This window comes from Sinocyclocheilus grahami, unplaced genomic scaffold, assembly GCF_001515645.1.
Source record: "Sinocyclocheilus grahami isolate Dianchi unplaced genomic scaffold, SAMN03320097.WGS_v1.1 scaffold355.1, whole genome shotgun sequence".
Taxonomy (NCBI): Eukaryota; Metazoa; Chordata; class Actinopteri; order Cypriniformes; family Cyprinidae; genus Sinocyclocheilus; species Sinocyclocheilus grahami.
Genome location: NW_015505534.1, coordinates 1443757 through 1465094, shown reverse-complemented (window position 1 = coordinate 1465094; position 21338 = coordinate 1443757). Strand labels below are relative to the sequence as shown.

General features: G+C 34.6%; 2 protein-coding genes across 2 annotated transcripts in view; both read left to right on the top strand.

The window, feature by feature from the left end:
• LOC107548777 (uncharacterized) overlaps nt 1-11928 on the top strand; it is a 19766-nt gene extending 7838 nt beyond the window's left edge. Inside the window, exons 14-27 of the mRNA XM_016229584.1 lie at nt 305-433; nt 1772-2115; nt 3348-3481; nt 5792-5920; nt 6016-6263; nt 6920-7085; nt 7771-7972; nt 9003-9133; nt 9233-9360; nt 9487-9641; nt 9785-9991; nt 10188-10282; nt 10706-10830; nt 11085-11928. Of these exons, the coding sequence (XP_016085070.1) occupies nt 305-433; nt 1772-2115; nt 3348-3481; nt 5792-5920; nt 6016-6263; nt 6920-7085; nt 7771-7972; nt 9003-9133; nt 9233-9360; nt 9487-9641; nt 9785-9991; nt 10188-10282; nt 10706-10830; nt 11085-11335 (2444 nt within the window). The 3' untranslated portion in view covers nt 11336-11928. The remainder of the gene's footprint in view (nt 1-304; nt 434-1771; nt 2116-3347; nt 3482-5791; nt 5921-6015; nt 6264-6919; nt 7086-7770; nt 7973-9002; nt 9134-9232; nt 9361-9486; nt 9642-9784; nt 9992-10187; nt 10283-10705; nt 10831-11084) is intronic.
• Nucleotides 11929-12441: 513 nt separating this feature from the next.
• Nucleotides 12442-19022, top strand: LOC107548807 (macrosialin-like). The gene is made up of 6 exons (XM_016229627.1): nt 12442-12688; nt 14960-15270; nt 15415-15534; nt 16124-16193; nt 16863-17033; nt 18352-19022. The coding sequence occupies exons 1-6, from the start codon at nt 12643-12645 to the stop codon at nt 18489-18491; spliced, it is 858 nt and encodes a 285-aa protein (XP_016085113.1). The 5' UTR covers nt 12442-12642; the 3' UTR covers nt 18492-19022.
• Nucleotides 19023-21338: the final 2316 nt, after the last annotated feature.

Here is a 21338-nt window from a genome sequence, read left to right as displayed (position 1 = left end):
AAAGGGTGCTTCTGCTAAATACTGAGCAAAGGGTCTGAATATTTAGGACCATGTGATATTTCAGTTTTTCTTTTTTAATAAATCTGCAAAAATGTCAACAATTCTGTGTTTTTCTGTCAATATGGGGTGCTGTGTGTACATTAATGAGGAAAAAAAATGAACTTAAATGATTTTAGCAAATGGCTGCAATATAACAAAGAGTGAAAAATTTAAGGGGGTCTGAATACTTTCCGTACCCACTATATATATATATATATGTGTGTGTCAAACATGAAGTCATATGTCTATCCACGTGTTGTTTCAGGTGACCCAAGACGATACTCTTTTCTGCATGATCTGTTGGCACAGTGCAAGAGATCTTCTCTACCGGTTCTCGTGCCCTCCTACACCTGCCTGCTTCCTCCAGGTGGACTCGTACACACACTCCTATCAGGTACACATATTCAATTTCTGGACATCCATTGGAGGGCTCCGTTTCCCAGCATCACCATTCAGTCAGTGATTTTGGTTTAATGTGTGTCCAAGTTCTGATTCTTAGATTAGTAAATTATGTATTTTAAGTGCCACGTTAAGTCATACATGACAAATTATTCTCAGTAGCACTGGTCAGATCGTAGCCTTGAAGCCTTGGGTTTCTTTGGGAATTTCCTAGGGAGTTTTAGAAAGATGGTTTCAGATTTATGAGTAAATTAAAGTCTGTGGTCAACATTATGTGAAGACACATAAAATACACACAGTCATAACTCGTGAGTGAATTTTGAATTTACTGTATGCTTTAAAAATGTAAGTTGATAAGTTACCAGATACATACTACAGCGGTTGTCCGATGAATTATAGGTCAGTTGACAAGCACATAAACTCACATCCTGGTACTTTACACAAAAAGTGGGTAATAGTTCGGCTTTTAGATAACAAAATAAACTACACCAGTGTTGTTGTTGTTAACTAAAACTATTAAAATGGTTCAATAAAGTACTTGAAATAAAGCTGAAATAAAATGTAATATATATATTTTAGAAGATAGTTTTAAACTTAAAAAAAATTTATTGATTAAAAATGTAATTGATAATAAAATGATTAAATCTAAAACTGAAATAAAAATAAAATAAAGCTAAATAGAAATGAAAACAACACATAACTAAATTACTAAAACAAACTAAATTTAATATAAAAACTAAAAATATGAAAATAAAAGCTATATAATACCAATAGTTACTATGATAGTATATAAATAATGCTAACTTATTTGACTTATTTTATTTTTATTTCATAATATATTTCTTGCCATTCTCAAATGCATGGATTGCTAATATGGATTTTATTCATAGTGCCAAAATTACTGTAAACTTTCTGCAAGCAGAAGAAGGAAGTGAGTTTATGCGGTTTGGCGAATGATCTGTCACGTGGAATTAAACACACAGCTGTCTTGTTAGCATTGGTTTCAAAATTCACGTTTGAGGATTGATGGTGTGGAATTTACTGTATGCTGCAGAACAAGAAGTCTGTTTAAGTGCTTTTTTAACCACACCTTATTTTACTAAAAACTGAAAGCAGTCTTTCTAAAAAAATTAAAAAAAAAACATAGAAAACTCCAAAGGGAACCCATGGTGAACTAGCCTTTCGTTTTGGCCTACAGACTGACCTCATAAGTGAACAGCTCTATAACTCTAATATTCGGTTTATGACCGAAGCATAGAACTCTAAAATAAGATTCTTTATCACATAGTGGCCAAATGATCTGTCTTTAACATCCTGACATATTTAACTATAGGTCATATGAGTGCTGTGACAGCTCTGGCTCATGGTCGGCATTACATCATTTCCTGCTCCTGTGATGGAATGCTAAATCTGTGGCGTCTGGATGAGCAAACGAGACCTGTGAGGTCCTTACCGAGAACTCATGGATCTGCAGTAGACTGGGCCGCTGACTCGCTCACCCTCTGTCTGGATGACAGTGTGCTTGTGCTACAGATGGGCCACTGCCTCCAGGTGAGAGAGGTGGATTCTGGGAAGGTGCTGTACATGGAGAAAGATTCTCTGGATGTTCCTGTGGTCACAACTGCCTGCGATGGACGGTTGCTGGTGGTTTTTTATGACGGAAGTCATCTGGTTAAGGTGAAGCCTCAGGCAGACCATTCTTCCTATATGTACTGTACACGGCAAAAAAAATCCTGTTAAATTCACAGTAAAAAGGCATACTTTTGAATAAATTGTATATATAAATATATTATCTACCAAAATCAGCTTTTTGTCTTAGAATTTACTGATAACCTCCTTAATAATACAGGTGGTACAATAGAAAGCCACATGATGAATCAGAGTAAGTAACTAAATACTAGTGCTGTCAAACGATTTATCGCGATTAATCGCATCCAAAATAAAGGTTTTTGTTTACACAATATAAGTGTGTATACTGTGTATATTTATTATGTATATATAAATACAAACACATGCATGTATGTATATATATATATATAAGAAAAATATGTTATGTTTATATATTAAATATATTCATATAAGAATATAAATATATAAATGGATATACATGTAAATATTTTCAAAATATATACTGTGTGTGTGTATTTATATATACATAATAAATATACACAGTACATAAATACTAGTGCTGTCAAACGATTTATTGCGATTAATCGCATCCAAAATAAAGGTTTTTGTTTACACAATATAAGTGTGTATGCTGTGTATATTTATTATGTATATATAAATACAAACACATGCATGTATGTATATATATATAGAAAAATATGTTATGTTTATATATTAAATATATTTATATAAGTATATAAATGGATATACATGTAAATATTTTCAAAATATATACTGTGTGTGTGTATTTATATATACATAATAAATATACACAGTACACACATATATATTATGTAAACAAAAACTTTTATTTTGGATGCGATTAGTTGCGATTAATCGTTTGACAGCACTACTAATTACATAACTAATATATGTAAACTATGCAATAAACACTGACTACATAACATAAAATGTAACAAAAATACTCTAAGGTACATTACTAATAACAAAAATGAGAATAAACTATTTATGTACATTGTACTCTTATATGATGTCACATTCTTTTACTGTTTTTCACAATAATTTAAATAGTAATTTACAGTTTTTAACTTGCAATAAACATCAGTTCGACAGTATTTTACTGTAAAATTACATATAATGTGATGTTCAACCATTTGCAGTTTTTACTGTGTATGGTAACTTGCATTTAACCAATTAGCAGCCATTGACATTATAAAAGAATATGACCAGTTATCAGTTCGGTTCTAACTTCCTCTGTTTCTCTTTTATTTTGCTCCTAGGTGTTTGATCTTGTGGCGTCCTGTTCACCGTTGCGTTGTGTAAACCTCACCCTTGAGTTTGAGCCCATCCACAAAGATCAGTCCATCTTAGTGTCTCATCACTCTGTTAAAGACTATGTTCTCTTCGCCTACAGGTTATCAGTACATTACAACACACATAAACGCATGCACATTTAGATTAATTAATCACCACAGTACTTTGTTCTTAAATAACAATTGCGCTCTCCCATAATAATAAAGTACATATCCAATTTCCAGCCATGTGTGAAAACAATGCCGCTGTTCTCAGACTGATTTATAATGTCTGGTCACACAATGTATTATTTAAGAGTCTGCTTTTCTCACCCAACACTAATGTTCCAGTCCCATTTATATATAATGGGAGCATTTGTTATAGTGCCTGTAATATATACAGCTAAATAAATGATACATTAAAAAATAATTACTAAAATAATTGTGTCCAGACCAGTGTCATTTTAATATTGTTGATATACTACAATAGTGTCGTTATAAATTTAGAATAGTTTTTTTTCCTAGTGTTTTTTATTCATCTATATTGTTTTCAGTAATTGTTATTTATTAGTTTTAGTTTAGTACTTTAAAATGAAAAGAAACGTTGTTTGACAGCTATTTTTATTTTTGTATGTATTTATTTATTTTTTATAGTTTTAGTTTTAGTTAACTATGATAACCCTGATCCAGGCATGCAGTAAAAGCTTTTCATTGATCACTGAGATAGATGAGACAAACAAACTTGAAAATAAACACCCGTGAGGAAAATTCATCCCATAATAATAAAGTACATATCCAATTTCCAGCCATGTGTGAAAACAATGCCGCTGTTCTCAGACTGATTTATAATGTCTGGTCACACAATGTATTATTTAAGAGTCTGCTTTTCTCACCCAACACTAATGTGTATGTGTGTGTGTTTGCACAACTGGTTACTTGTGTCGATGGTTTCGTGTAACGCTGTAGTTATAAAAAAAGGGAAAAAAATGTGTAAAGGTTTCCCAGAAGCTGTTTATCTTTCTCGTATTTCATTACATGATTAAAAAGCATGGATTAATCAGGATAGATGATTGAAAGGAGTAATGAACCTTTGCTCTTAATGTGATTAAGCTGGAAGCATCACATGCATGCACATACACGCAACTGGGTTGACTAGCAATATGAAACAGTCTGAATTTGTTATTAAAATAACAGTTATCAGAGCTATGGAAACATGAAGCATTCATATGAGGAATAACGGTCAGAATATGGCCCTTGCTGAGTGCCAGTTCCCTTTTTTATCTCTCTCCCTAATGATTTCCTGTGTCCTCTCTAGTCTCTGTTAAAAAACCCAAAATGAGTCAAATACTTTGTGATAAAAGAGTTCATTGTACTGTGGAAAACATACTGTCAAGAACCCCTAACTTCTTCCCTAGTTCACCTATTACTCAAACTAAGATGCAAATGTTTTTTTTATACTTCAGCAGCTTTCTGACCACAGATAGATGAATACATGTAAACAAAATGCCTACATTTACACATCAACGACTTCTGTTGAGATTTCAAAAAGTGAACTGCTATTATTATAGATGCTATTATTAAACATCAGAAGAAGTATGATAAGAGAAAGATATGGGAAAGTGTGTGTTTGTGCTGTTTACATTTGCATGTAGCACCTGCTGCTTTGCATGGCCTCCTAAGGATCCAAGTGTTAGGAAAGAGCAGCTGAAATGTATTTCTAACAATGTCCCTGATCATTTCAATCTGAACTTGTTTCTGTGGCACATTTCATTATTTAGTGAATATGCCATATTGTAACAGAGGCTTTGATTAAGAGGATGTTATTAAAGGATGGGACAGTTAAAAACCTTTTTTGACTTGACAGCAAACACGCAACCTGTGAGTAATCGAAGCGCAGCACTGTTACTCATGTCACATGCATAAAAATTATGAAAATATATACAGTACACTACTGTTCAAACGTTTGAGGTTGGTAAGATTTAAAAAATATTTTTTAAGAAATCTCTTTCGCGCACCAATATTGCAGTTATTTGATAAAAAATTTAAAAAATTTAAAATGATGGTTTTCTATTTTGATATATTGTAAAATGTAATTTATTCTTGTGGTGGCAAAGCTGAATTTTCAGCATCATTACGCCAGTCTTTATTTTGTGGAAACTGATCATTTTTTTTAGGATTCTTTGATGAATCAAAATTTAAAAAGAAGACCATTTGTATTAAATAAACAATCTTTTAACATTATAAATGTCTTTGCTGTCATGATCAATTTGATCAATTTAATGCATCTTTGCTGAGCCTTAACTTCTTTCAAATAATAAAAGAGTTATTTAAAAAACTACTTTACGACTGGTTAAAAAATATTTGAACAAACCTTACATGTGAAGCCTTACTTTGATGCAATTTCTCGTTTCTTTCTTGCTTCTCATTTGCAGGGATGGAGGAGAAGCAGCAATATTCAATGCTAAAGGTGGAGTTGTGTCAGTCACATTGAAAGCTCAGCACCCTGCAGCATCTATACAGGCTGTAGAGATCAGCTCTCAGTATTTACTGCTCTTCTGCAGGTAATGTAAAGAATAATTCACCCAAACCTGAAAATGACTGTGATGCAACCCTAAATTTGTATTATCCATTATATCTGTCTCTTTGGCTTTTACAGATACCCCTATAAAAGACAGAGTGAAATCATTCACATTGAACTCTTCAGCACAGCATCTTTCCAGTACCTGCGCTCTATCTTGGGTTGCAGTCAGGACTACATTTCCCAGGTCACCATTGCAGGTGGCGGATCCCACATTGTGGCCTTTTGCCCCACCCCTCACAGCGCCACCACAGAGATTATTATCTGGAACCTTGAGACTGAAGATCATAAACACATCGCACGGTTTCCTGGCCTGCTGGCTCATGGTATGTCAATAAACCTGTTAAGTATTATTGTCTCCAGCACTGAACACCATTATGACTCTTTTGTCAAAACAAACACACATTGTTTGAGTCCAGTCCCATTTATATATAATGGTAGCATTTGTTATAGCGCCTGTAATTTATACAGCTAAATAAATGATACATTAAAAAATAATTACTAAAATAATTGTTTCCAGACCAGTGTCATTTTAATATTGTTGATATACTACAATAGTGTCGTTATAAATTTAGAATAGTTTTTTTTCCTAGTGTTTTTTATTCATCTATATTGTTTTCAGTAATTGTTATTTATTAGTTTTAGTTTAGTACTTTAAAATTAAAAGAAACGTTGTTTGACAGCTATTTTTATTTTTGTATGTATTTATTTATTTTTTATAGTTTTAGTTTTAGTTAACTATGATAACCCTGATCCAGGCATGCAGTAAAAGCTTTTCATTGATCACTGAGATAGATGAGACAAACAAACTTGAAAATAAACACCCGTGAGGAAAATTCATTATCATGTAAATAATGTCATAATGCAAAAAATCTAAATGGTCTAAATATATTTTTGGTTTATATATTTTTTTCTATTTTATTTCCTCAACAGCTGTATTTGTATGTATGTGTCAACATGGTTCTTCTTCACCATGTTGCAGGTGTGTGTTCGGATCTGTGGTACTGCGTGGGTTTCTGTCCCGGGGAGCGATTCTTACGCATGTGGAACCTAGGATCCAGAATAAATGACCAAACACTCACATATAACGTGCACAAAGTACACAGCGATGGCACAGCTGAGATTGTAACCATGCAGCGATATCCAAGGTACAAAGTCCTCTGAACAGCTGGCATACATATGGCCACTCTATGTGCAGTTTATAACTGTAAACACAACGAGTCTGCACGAGATAATGCACCAGAATATTTATAGCCTTTTTCTGTGCATAATGTAACTATAATAGCCTCAGTTACTGCAATTGTTCCACAGACACCACCTAGTAAAGTTTTACCATGGCAGTGGTAAATGAACTGAATATGTATAGGTTTATTAATCAGTAAATTTGTTCTAATCTTATACATTTTAACTAAATGAATATTTCTTGTTCCACAGCCAGAAATTTTTGGAACCATGTTCATATTTTTAACTGAATGAATTAAATTATTTTCACACAATTAACAGATTTATGCTTATTCTAAACTATTTCAATAAATGCATTTTGAAAATGATTATTTACGTAAAATCAAATAGATGCAAAGTTAATAATAAACTTTGCCATGATTTTTTGAGTTACCCGTTTCATTTATGTACAAATATTGATGACAAATATTCATCACATTAAGTTTCTTAGTTTATGTTCAAACTGTGTTATCCAAATGAATTCAAATGCATGAATCTAAAGTTTTTTTATACCCAAAAGCCATGAATTTAATCAAATATGTCTGTCACTGTTATATGTACAAAAAGAAAGCTATTTTTGGTGGAAAGTTTTAAAAATTCCCTCTGAATCAGGTATGTAGTGTGTCAAAGCACCCGTCCCGGGACTGTGAGAATCTGGAATGTGGCGCGGATGCGATTCAAGGGTCGTCCTGTGCAGGTGGAGCATGGCCTGTTCTCCAGTTCAGACATCGCTCTTGTACGAGACCTGAAACTCTATATACTGTCTGACCGCAGAACCGCCAACTTCTCCGATACACCTACATCTGTCTACCAGGTACTTCTGTGCACCGCACAGACTATAGGTATTATACGGGACCCATATTTATGCTGGTCTGAAACCCCTGTCCTGAGATCTGTCACCTGAAACTGAAGCTGATTGTATAGTTGTTTGACATTTGAGTATAGTTGTTTATGCTTATCAACCATGCTCACACTTGCATCAAGTCCATTGTGACGAGAGGGGCGGGGCCGAGAGCCGTGGGAACGGAACGAAGCCGGTGGAGTAAATGCTAATGCACGACACCTGCGCCACTCACCGGTCTCGAGTCCCACGGAGGAGCTCCGGAAGGATAAAAGGAGGAGTGACGACAGTGTTGGAGGAGAGAGAATCCAGGTCTGGTCCTCTCTCCTCCAACACTGTCGTCACTCCTCCTTTTATCCTTCCGGAGCTCCTCCATTTACTCCACCGGCCTCGTTCCGTTCCCACGGCTCTCGGCCCCGCCCCTCTTGTCACATCCATCTTCAGCAATGTCTCCAATTAATTAAAACACAAGGCTTTTTTGGTGACTCATGAGATGCCTCTTCACAAGGATGAAGGACCATTGTGTTGTTCAAATACAGTTAACACTAAAAGAGATCATTAGCTATTAATGATCAGTGTCATTTTTCAGTAAATCAATCAAATCAGTAAAATGTAAATAAATAAATACATAAAAAGGGGACAAATAAACAAAAATGAGGAAAGCAGTGTTATTTTAATAACATATAGCATTTGTTAATATTTTGGATTAGCTTTTATTTTTATATATTTTTGTTTTTATTGTTCTTATTTTTTTAATATTTCAATTTGGCATTATTTTTATTTCAGTTTTAGTACTTTTATTACATAAACCTAAAAAAGTTTTTACTCATCTATTAATTACACTTTATACCATTTAACAAAACCAATTTTTAATAGTTTTAGTTAAAAATAACAACAAGAAGGAAAGATTTAAGTTATGACCTGCAAAAACTCTGTACTTAAGAGTTATATATGACATTTTACTGCCCTGCAAACTGTTTCCTGTTGCACTTTGTTTCTGTAGACACTGCTGGTGTATGACCTTCTTAAAAAGAGCTACATTAAGAAACAGACTGGACTGTTCATCGTGCCCTGTCCTCGACAAGACTATCAGCTCTTAGATGGTGAAATACTGCTGGGCCTTTCAGAAACACGGTAAGAGCTCACTTCCTCATTCAGCAGAAACAGAAAATTACTATATTGCTTAGTCTAGATTGAGTAATTTTCATGAGGTTGCATGGATATGGCATGTAGGGATCATCTGATATTGTGGGATCTGGACTCTGGCTACATTAAAGGACGTATCAAGACGTCCTACAAAGAAACCCTACTCTCCAGCATGGACAGAGATTCCCAAATTATGTCCTCAAAAGAAAAGACAGGTATTAAAATGTAAATGATACTTGACTTTACCATTGCATTTATACAACATCTCAGTCCCACGTAGATTTTCATACCATATTCAACATAAAAAAAACAACAATCCTAAATCTAAACTTGTTTCACAGGTCTAGTAATGCCATGGGACAGGCGCACCGAAACCCAGACGGCAAAAAGGAGGCGACGGGACCGTGAGGTGAAGAGAGAAAAAGATGAACAGCAGCGCCTCGAAAAAGAGAAATTCAACTCTGTAGACCAGTATCTTCTCAGCGGTGATGAGCGGGTAGAAAGACAGTTGACCAATAAACAAAACCACTACTCTTTCCTGAATTATGAAATAATAAACCATATGTGATCTACATGGTTGTGAACTGAACTGAAATGCCATCTTTGAATCTCTCTCACTTTTCTCTGTGTATCACTTAGGTGGTCATATGCTCATATTTTGCCCATCATCTCAACGTCTTCAGTGTGGTTTCTGAGGAGCATCTGCACACCCTGGAGGACCGCTGGTCCCATTTGAGCCTCCGTACTGCCGCGATCACTCACACTGGAGGGTACTTGGTGGTCTCCAACTACAGTGAGGCCCAGCATGCTCCATACCTCACCGTTTGGGACACGCAGCAGGGCAGAGTATGCAAATCTGTTTAAAAATGGCTAACATTTTTTTCAGTCATGTTATTATTAATCAAAAAGAAGTGGGCACATTGCTCGCTTCAGGCCTAACAGTTAAATCTTTACATTTAATAAGTATTTATTTTAAGATAATTCATCTTAATCCATCTTCTCTGTATATTCTGTAAGATGAATGTTCCTTATATATGTAAAGGTGCGAAAGAGATTGAAAAATGAACCTGGAATCTGTTGCATTGCAATAAGCAACGATGCCTGCAGAGTGGTTTTCGGCATTGCAGGATTCAACAAGTATGTGCCACCCCAGTTGCAATGTTCAAAACCTGTTCACTTATATCATAGCTTTTTTAATATACACTATAGGTCAAAAGTTTGGAATTATTAATAAAAATAATATAATAGTTATTTGAATGTTTAATGTTTTTTAAAAAATCATCAAAAGTTCACCAAGGCTGGTTTTAATTGATCACAAATACAGTAAAACTGTAATATTGTGAAATATTATTTCAATTTAAAGAACTGTTTTCTATTTTAATATATTTTAAAATGACAACGTGTCAAATCTTAATCATTCCAAACTTTTGACCAGTAGTGTACATAGATATGTATGTAAATTTCGCTTTTTATATACATGTAGCTCTTAAGAACATGGGTTATTGTTGCATTTATCTTAAAACATTCTTTTAAAAAAAACTTTTTTTCCCTGAAACTCAGGTTAAAAGTATGGGAGCCGTTCCGAAGGAAACATAAAACCATCTCTGGCTACGGAAGTTTAAATCTTAACTGGTCCAGCTTGCTCTTTATCACTGAAGGACAATCCAAGGCTATTTTATTATCAGGTACAGCAGGCCTTTGCTCATACTTGTGTTGACTTGTTCTAGATGATATCAGTTTAATCTAAATCAAGATTAAGATTCAGACTTTAGTAATCTTTAAAGTTTAGCATGGGATGTGGAGGTGATGTCTTAGAATAGGGTCTTTGCACCTTCACAGTAAGATTAATCCTTTTTTGTGTTCGGGTCTGAGATACTAAAATGAGATAAAAATGTATACGGGATGCATCGTTCAATCCTTTGAATTGTTTGTTGAACAGAAGCAGTGAGCATGTGGGACCTGGACAATGGTACGATGTTGTCTGTCTTCACACCTGACTCTAAGATCCAGACCATCTCTCTGCATGGACCTGACAACAGCACACTGCTTTTGGGCTTTAGTGACATGTCTACTCTAATCTCCATGACGGTCAGCAAGCAAGATGCACACACAAAATCCAGCACTGCTAGTGGAAAAGACCTGTTTGGGGAATCCAGCAGTAGTGAAGATGAAGAAACAAACAAGAACTGATAGGAAGAGCACTGGATGTGTACTGTATAATATAGGAATTCGGTCAGAATGGAAATAAAGGGCTTTAAGGTCGCTTACATTCACTTTGTCTTGAAGGATTCAAGAGATAATTTGTACACTGGAAATGCGAAAGCATGTGACTTCTATCTTCAAGTCTAAGATGAGAAATGCAACGCATTACGATCAGCATTTCTAGTGCTTGTTTTTCCACATACTATGAAATTACCAGAACTTCCCCGCCTTACCCTGGGAGTCATGCGATCCAGAGTTTATGATAAAACAAATCTCAGCAAGCATGTGTTGTCATGTTACATGATTTCAATGTATTTTCCTAGACTTCAGATATATGTAGGCCTATATTTAGAGTAAAAGATCTAATCGCATGTGTGAGAACTTTGACAGTCGGGTGTATTGAGACATGCTTAAACAGATTATCCTTCTGTAACTGTCATGCACGGTGACGGGTGTCAAATTTTCACTTCCTGCATTTGTCACATGATAGATGAGCAAAATAACAACAACTTCCTGCTTAGTTTAATTTGTAAAGAGTTTTTAGCAACTGCACGTGCATTACCAAGGCAAATAAAAATTAACTGATGCCATTTGTTGTTTTCTTTTGTATTTATTTATTATTCTGTCTTTATTTATAGGAAAGTACGTATGACTAAGAGAGGGGTGTGAATCAGCACATGACCCATTTTTTTTGTTAAGGTTGCACTGGCTGATATGACTTGTCCTAGACAAGTATGACACCTAGAAATATAATGCAATCTTCTGACATTGTAGAAGATGCAATTTGCTGTCAGCCATGATTTATTTATTCTGCAAAACAAAAATATCCAGTAAAATGAGGTAGCCTAAAGATTTGATCTCAACATGGCGGCCCAGTTTAAGTAGCCCTTCCATGTACAATAAAACCGCTTTTATTCATAGTAATATTTCATGGGAATGTCTATCAATCATTTTTTTCTTAAGTGCATGATATGTAAACGTTTTAATGAGGGGATAGCGATATAATGAAACAACGAATCTAAGTATGAAAACTTGTAAACAAGATTATTCTAACATCTGTTAATTTTCGCTTTCTATAAATCTAACTCGGTCACTGTATTGAGTTTCTGGGACGCTGAATGCCTCAGTTGTGATTGGACAAAAACTCAAAACGAGTGTTGAAAGATTGACTTCCTTCACTTTATCAGTGGTTTCGTTTCAGGCGAGTAAGTGCAGTGTGCGACAGGCTTTCCACACCAGATAGAGCACACAATCCAGCGAGTTTTTGTGTCAGGTACATCGCAATAAAGGCGAAAATGAAATACGGATTATTATTGCTCGCGCTTTGCATTGCTGCAACAGGTAAAGCAGATTATTTCATTGCATTACTCGATTTGAAATATGCATTTACCGTGTGTTCACCATTAGTTAAATACTCACTGTGGTAGTTATGTACTTTGACACACAATAGTATTGAAAGATCGAATTGCATTGTACTGTAAGGAACTTGACAGAATACTACATTATTGTACTATGGCCAAAAAAGGTGCAAACCAATAAAAAAAACTTTTTTTCAGCAATAAGGAAGTAGGCTAGTTGTGTTCCAACATATAACTGTAAGCTAAAATCACATTTAAAATCTGACCCCAGGTTTTACTCAAGAGAACGATTTTAATTTAAAAAGACAGGAAAGAGATTTTTTTTTTTTTTAATTTGGCATACTTTTCGCAAAACACTGTAGTTTCGATTCTATGTTAGAATTGAATAGCTAAATCCATACGCTGGTAAAACAAAACCTAAGGTCAAAATTAAAAAAATACGTTTCAGTTATATATAGGTCCACAACCACTTCCTTATTGCAAAAAGCACTCAGTTTTAGCGCACCTTTTCGGACACATGTAAATTTCACATTCATAGATGCAAGTTTACAAAAGGCCAACCTCTTTTTATGGTGCTTGAAAAAGAGATTCAAATGTTTGTAGATGTGATGTCAAAATCTAAAAATAGTAAAGCAATTAAAACGATTAATATATGCTCCTCCTTTAACATTTTCACATAATGTTAAAAAAAACAATAATAATAATAAATGGTGCTGACCTGCAAAGTATATTTTCTGTATTAAAATTGGCATTGTAACATCCTATGGACTTGTAAATATATGTGTAATATGTATTTGTCTGTAAACTGATGCTTATGTACACTGTAAAAAATGACCGTGAATTTAACGGTAAAAGACTGTATAAATGCTACAGTAAAAACCTGTGAAATGGTTAACGGTAAATTCCCCTACTATATACGGTGAAAAACTGTATTGGACATTACATGTATTGGACATAGATTTTACGATAGTATACCGTTTTTGGAAGTGAAAAATACCATATAATTTACAGTGAATAACCGTAAATTGACATTCCCAGAATTCCCTGCGTTACATTTCAAATTTTAAAATGTTTTTTTGTTGAAATAACTGTTTCTTCTTAGTTTTTTTCTTATCAGTTTTGTATATTAGGGTTGTGTGTTACACTTAATGTTGTTAAATGAATGTTTATTGCATTATTTCAGTTTCATGTGTGTTACCATGATGGTGTTTGGTGTTTGTGTGAATGACACTGTGCACCTTCTATATATGTTATTATTTAAAAGCTGCTTGTGATGGGCTTTGGTTCATCATGTGACTTTCTCATCACCACCTGCATTTGGTGGTTATCAGTGTATTACAAAGGTACAAAACAGATTTCAGTACTTCAATAGGTTGGTATATTAACATTATAACAGTTAATGAGATTACGGTATTTAACTGTAAATTTAAGTTAAAACCATAAAAACCTAAAACATTGCTACCGTATTTTTTACGGTAAAATTCCGGTAACCACAGCTGCCGGTTTTTTACCGTAAATTCTACGGAATTTTTTTTACAGTGTACCCTCTTTTTTTCTTTTCCCTTTTTTCTTTTCTTTTCCTTGTTCCTTCTTGTTGAGGCATGTGAAATGTTTTTGTTATATAGTGAGATATGGCACTGTACATGCTACTTGTTGACAATAAAGCATTATAAAAAAAAGAAAAAAAAAAAAACCTTTTCGGACACAGTACCATACTTAATTATAATCGTTCCTCACAGTTCAGTGCAATTCAGTAATCTTTCAACACTTGTATTTTATTTTTTTTTGTATATTTTCTCTTACTTCTCTTAATAGCCTATCTAAAACGGACAATTAAGTGCAGTTCAGTCCTCAAGTGAAGCTACACAAGCGTACCTTGTTGTCAAAAAACAAAAACAAAGAGAGTGTCAGTCACATTGTCAGCACTTACATTTGTATTCTGCGGCTAATCTAACGATCAGACATCACGTGAAATCGGCAGAAGTGAAGTATCACATTTCCCTGTTGGGAAATGTTGACGTGTGACACTACACTTGTGACAGCGCGCGCTAGGGAGGAAGTGAATGTATGTAAATAGCACTCCATGTGCAGAACAGATGGAGGCTCTGTGTATAGTGTCTATTTTTCCTTTAATCAAACAATAAGGTAATTATTATTATTATCTAATTGAGGATTTCACTGAAGGTTTTGTCAGATTTAGCTCCCATTTGGAAACAAATTTTCTTACATTCTCTGTCTGCATCTTTCTCCTCAGCTCTCACCTCAGGTGCGCTCAGCGCAACCCCAACAACCATCAATCTGAACAAACTGAACCAAAATTCAAGCACAACTACTCCCAGTCCAAACACGACTACTCACAGTCCAAACACGACAACTCACAGTCCAAACACGACAACTCACAGCCCGAACACAACAACTTCTGCACCTTCCACTACTACTACACCATTACCAGTGCCAACACCATCCACCAACATGACAGTGGGGAATTATAATGTTACTGATGAAAAAGGCTCACTATGTATTATGCTTGACATGGCAATCGGGATCCGTGTGAACACCAGCATGGTAAGATTTGGTATGACTGATCTACATTCAAATGGGGTTCAGCTTATATCTAAATCACTTATATGTTTCACATTGTCACCTTGTTAATTTTCCACGTTCCATATAAATATTATCTGTTGTTCTAAAGCATTTCTGTCTCTCTAGGTTAATGGCACATTCATTGTTCAGCCAAGCAAAACTAATTTCAATGGAGAATGCTCGCAAAATGTAGCTTCTATCATTCTCAATTTTGGTGAAGGTGGAATTTCCTTAAAATTTAATAAAGTAAGTCTGTTTATGGATTTTCACAAATAGTCTATTCTAAACAATGTATGATGAAATGTTTATCAATGATGTGTTTCAAATGTGGTAAGTGGCAACAAAAGATTTAATAAGCTATATCAAACTTTTTTTTAAATCTAGAAAATTATTTTAGCATTGCGGTTAGTCTTTATCAGGAAAGTGGTCTTTATTGGTAAAAGAAATGTATCTTTCAATACAACTTGAGTTTGTGTGGTCTGAAAAACGGAACTCTGAGGCACTTTAGGAGGAAGTATAAAAGACTGCATTATTTCTGTCTGGTATAAACCTGAGCCGCCTCCCAGCAACAAATTAACCGACAGGCTCACAGGGAGGCACCAGGTGTTCGCAGACTGATTGCGATACACATCGTATCAGTATTCTGCAGCTATTTAGATAGTGTTTGTTACTCATTACGGATCAGGTTTGTTCATCATTTTGTTGTGCACCTTGTTGTGACTTAAAATATGTATTTTTTTTGTGATACATTATGTTCTTATTCAGTTGCATTTATGTATTTTTTGGGTTACCATTATAATAATCTTTAATTATATAAATCTTTTCTACTTTGTAGAATGATGCAACGAAAAAGGTCTTTGTCGAGTTTATCCAATACGACTTGACCTATGCTTTCAAAACAGGAGGTAAATACCCTGTCATATATGACTAGTGCTATTTTCCTTGTAAAACACCCACAACAACACACATCTTCAGTTTTCTGCAGTTTATTCCCCGGACTTTTATCTGTATAGTTAAATAAAGAGTGTATCTAAATAAAGAGGTTACATTTTAGTATTGGTCTATTTTAACTGTAATAAGTTTTATATAATATTTAACTTATTGGTTTATTCAAAAATCTACTGAAGACAGATTTCTTGCTTCAGAATCTTTTTAAAATGGCATAAATAGCCAACCCTCAATAAAACAAACAGTAGGCCATGCAGGTCAACCAGTTTAGCAACAATAAACGTCACATTCTTCCAAGAAAGAATAAGGAAGTATTAGTATTATTTTTGGTTACAGTAAATATCATTACTGTAAAAAAAAAAAAATCCATGTGTGTACATGCATTTCATTTTGAATTTAAAAACAATAATTTTATGACGTTGCATAAGGACTCATAGATATTGAGTTTTTATGTCTGTGTGAATGAATTGAGTGCTTATAGAAGCGTTTTGGCTATAATTATGACTACTGTTATCACAATTAAGTTTGTGGAATTAAGAACAGCGAGAGACTTGGTTAATGTTTTTATCATTTTGTGCACATCCATGCCAACACTGATCAAATAATTTTTATTTTTGTCAACAAAGTGTTAAGCAATTACACAGGGCTGAACAGGTCTCTTGAGCTGTTTTCTGTGGATCTGGGTCACTCTTATTCATGCAAGGCTGAGACCGTGTACATGGGAGGCGGTGTGAGTCTGGATCTGACCCAAAACAGGTTTCAGGCCTTCGATATCAAAAACAACGTATTCGGATCACGTAAGTATAGAGTGATGACACTTCATTATCTTAAAGCACTCCATCCTTGTAGTGGATGACAGTAACCTTTACTTTATGTTACAAGCTTATAAGTTAAGTTGCTATTGAACTGGACTCCTTGCATTTTTATGCACTGTATAACTTATGTCCTTCATAAAGCTTGTTTACAAAGATCGTAGCAAAAGTGTCATGGCAATGCAAAAGAGCTGGTTAGACCAGCCAAATGACTTTTAAACAATTGGTACTAAGGAGATGTCTGCCTGTTATAAAGTCCAAAGGCCACCTATTAACTAATGTGGATCTTATTCCGAGAATGTTTTTTTTTTTTTAAATGAAAGTCTGCTACTTTTTTTATTTAACTCTTATTATTCTTTTTATTTTTAAATATTTGACACGATTTGTAAGCTCTAAAAGTCATGTAAATGAAAAATATTATCTTCAACACAACTGAGCAGTTGTTACTGACCACCTGTGTATAAGTATTGTGTATATCTGTTTGTGTTTCTATTCAAATATTGCAATTTAAGGTTGGACTACACTGCACAGCTTATGCCCCATTTTGCAGTCTGGACGAATCAATGCTAGCTGTCGAAAGTCACGGCCAGTATGTGGGATTTGGACAGACTGCACAGAAATACATGCAGTTGATATTTTGAGCTTATTTTAGAACACATACACTGTGTCCAAAATTGAATCGTGTATAGTAATAAACTTGCTTCGTGACCATTTAGGACACATGACAGCGACCACACTACATCCACCATGTTGTCGCTGTCATGTGTCCTATTACATTGTCATTTGCATTGCTACACTGCCATTCACAAATCCACTTCCGTGGCCTAATGCGCTAGTAAAGTGTCCATCAGATGCACTTCTCAGAATCTCACCAGAAGTAGTAGGTCATCAATGTACTTTTTGCATACTGTTTTATGAATACTGTGAATTTGAAAATACCACTCGGCTCACATACTGTTTTTCACCTACTATATTGTATGGAAGTGGGCATATTCGGACATAGGGATATTGTTTTCATTTGTCATGTATCTCCAAGCAATGACACACGTTTCTGCGTGAGTTTGTTGTGTTCAGAACGACTTGTAAGTCCTCGGTTGTTTAGTGCATGATGGCCATTTTTTCCTCTGTAAGCATTTACAAAGTCAGTAAGCATATGATGCCTAGTGTTTTAAAATCTGTTCAGATTTGAAAAGTCGTGTAGTGTATACCAGCTTTAAATTTTTTCAACTACAATACTGACTTCATTTGCATTTCTTACAATGAGATACAAGTTCATTGTGCTCTGTTTGTGTTTGTACAACAGCTGAAGTATGCAAGGCTGATCAACGTGACTACCGTGTTGCCATCGTCGTGGGCATAATCCTCATCATACTCATCGTCATTGTAGTCATTGCTTACCTCATCAGCAGGAAACGGAGGAGTAATGGGTACCAGTCACTATAGAGGCCTACAAGTCGTGATTTATGAGAATACCAGTAATTCCAGTTTACAGGAATCTTAATGCTGTTATGTATGTCTTAAGTGAATGTTACTTATGTATACTGATGAACATGGATGGCCTAGGATCTGTTCAAACAATGTTTACTATGCAGGGACAGTATGCCACATCCTAACACAAGTTGAAGTTGCCATCACATGTTCTGCATCATAATAGAACCAGACAAACAATTGGCTTAGTACATGCCTTATTTAGCCTGCATTTGTATACTAATTACCTTTTTTAAAGAACCTATCCTTATACTGACATTACAGACGGATGTGCATACTCTACTGTTGATCCATCTTAAGTGTAAGTGCTCTTCACTCTCTGTCACACATCTAATGCATTTTCTGTGATAGGCTGATAAGCCATTGTTAATCTGATAAATATGTCCAGTACTTTATTCTTTCCAAAGGGGCCTTAAAACCTATAAAAGGGAATTCAGTTGCTTACATTGTGTAATTAATAGTAGAAAGGGTTTTAAAAGCAGTTGTGTCCTATAGTATTCATTCTGTTGTGTGTTTTTTTCCTGTCTTTTTTTTTTTTAAACCTGAAGAGCTTTACTATACTGTATTGTGATCTTAAGCTGCATTTATGCACTGAATATTGGGCGTAATGTGTAATTTTGGTTACAAATAAAAAAATAATTTGTTCAAAAATCAGTGATTACGATTATTTTATATTTAATATACAGCATTAAATAGAAAATATAGTAAACAAGGCATTATCATGGGGACACGTTTAAATTTGGTTCTGTTGTCTTTCTCACCTTGCACAGCGTTGTTTTGTTATGTGAAAAGCAGTTCACTTGCATTAAATAAATTAATGCGCCCTTATTTCAATACTCCTTGGGACTAAATTGGCCCACTTTCTAGTATATAAAAGTATTCTTTATGTATAACAGTAGTAAACTTTGAGTATACAACTAGTTTACATCAAAATGTTTAGTTTGTACTGCAACTATACTAAAAGTTAACTTCTAGGTATACTGATAGTTTACTAATTAAATACATGTAGTAGCATTTTTAGTACACTTTGAAGTATAGTCTCAGTAAACTACTAGTTTAGTAGTTTTATACTGCAAGTATACTCGTAAGTTGTTTTTTAAGTGAACTTTACATCATACTTGAAGTATACTACTATGTCCCTATTTAGGTATTAATTTGAATATATTTTGTTACATGAATATCTGAACATACAAAACATCAAAAGAACAGGGTATCTGCTTGTAAACAAAAACATTTTATTCTAGCTTCATGCATTCTTTTTTAAAACACTTGAATGTGGATAAGTTTCATAAATAATAATAAATAAATAAATAAACATTTTGAACAAAAAGCTGAAAAAAGACTATGAATTGGATTCAGAATGATAATCAAAACGTAGATAAAGTCGATCAACACCCCAAAGCTTGACATTCATTATTACCTTTTCATTGGTCGACATTTTATTCCATAACGTTACACAGTTTTGATGCTGTTTTATGTCTGGTGATTGTGCTAGAATACATGTGGAAGCATCTGTTGTTTCGGTTTCTTCTTCACTTGTATTTTTTGGAAATTCTGTACAGAAGATGTGTACTAGCACCTCTACAGTATAACAATGAAAACACGGATTCTAAGAACACAAGTATAGCTCACATATATTTAGACTTTTTCTAAGTATAAGTCAAGTATACTTAAATGTAATTTTAAGTATCTTTCTGAGAAGTACATAAAGCACATGTTTGAGAAGTACATAAAAAGTAGACTAAAAGTATACTTTCCTATTTTTTAGTTTAAAAGAAGTATACTAATAGCACACTTGAATAAACTTATTTTTCGTAAGGGCGAGTTCACATGAGTTCTGTGCGCTCCTGATAAGAGAAAACCACAAGCTCTATTTTTGTCAGTGTATTGCATGGAAAGCAAGCAAAAGCAGAAAAGCAAGGGATTATAGAACATCATTTTTATTGATTTCACCTATCAATAAATATAAGTGAAATGTATTAGTACGTAAACTAACTTTTAAGCCATTTATAATCCTATTTAGGCCTATTGTTATGAAGAATTGCTTATTTAAATATGCTTGTTGCTAGAAGCCACATTGTGTGACAGTGGGATTGATAAAGGTCATCTGTAAAGTGGTCCCACATGCAGCCACTATCAACCTTATTTTGCAAGTTACAGATCGCCGCGCATGCTTATAAGTTAAAAATGACGTTGTTGTAATGATGATTCATTGACGTTGGGATCCATGTGCAGCTTTATTAACAATCAGACAGGCAGAGTTCAGTCAACAGCATACAGGGGTAACGTAGGCAAGGCAGAATCATAACCAGAGTCCATGCAAAGGGGTCGAGGCCGGCGGCAGACAGAGGAGAGAGTAAATCCAAACACAGAGCAAGGTCAAAGAGGCGGGCAGCGAACAATCAGACAGGTCTAAACAATCCAGGTAGGCAACAGGTAATCAAACAAGGTATGAACGCTCAGTAGTGTCAGCAGTAGCAAAAACAAGACTTCGCAATGAGGGTAAGGTAGGCACTGCCTATATAGTCATGGTAATGATCAGCACCTGTGCAAGTAATCAATGTCAGGCATGGGGTGATGGGAAATGAAGTCCTAAGGAACAGTTAGTACTCCGGTGAGGGTTCCCTCTGGTGGGGATCGGAGGGAGCCACGGAGGCTTGATTTGTGACAGTTGTCATATGTTATGAAATTAATTTTGATTTTAAATTAAAATACCATTTGCTAGCATTTATTTACTTATCTATAACTTTCTTATAAATAAATAAATAAAACAGACAAATATGCAACATAGATCAAAAGAAA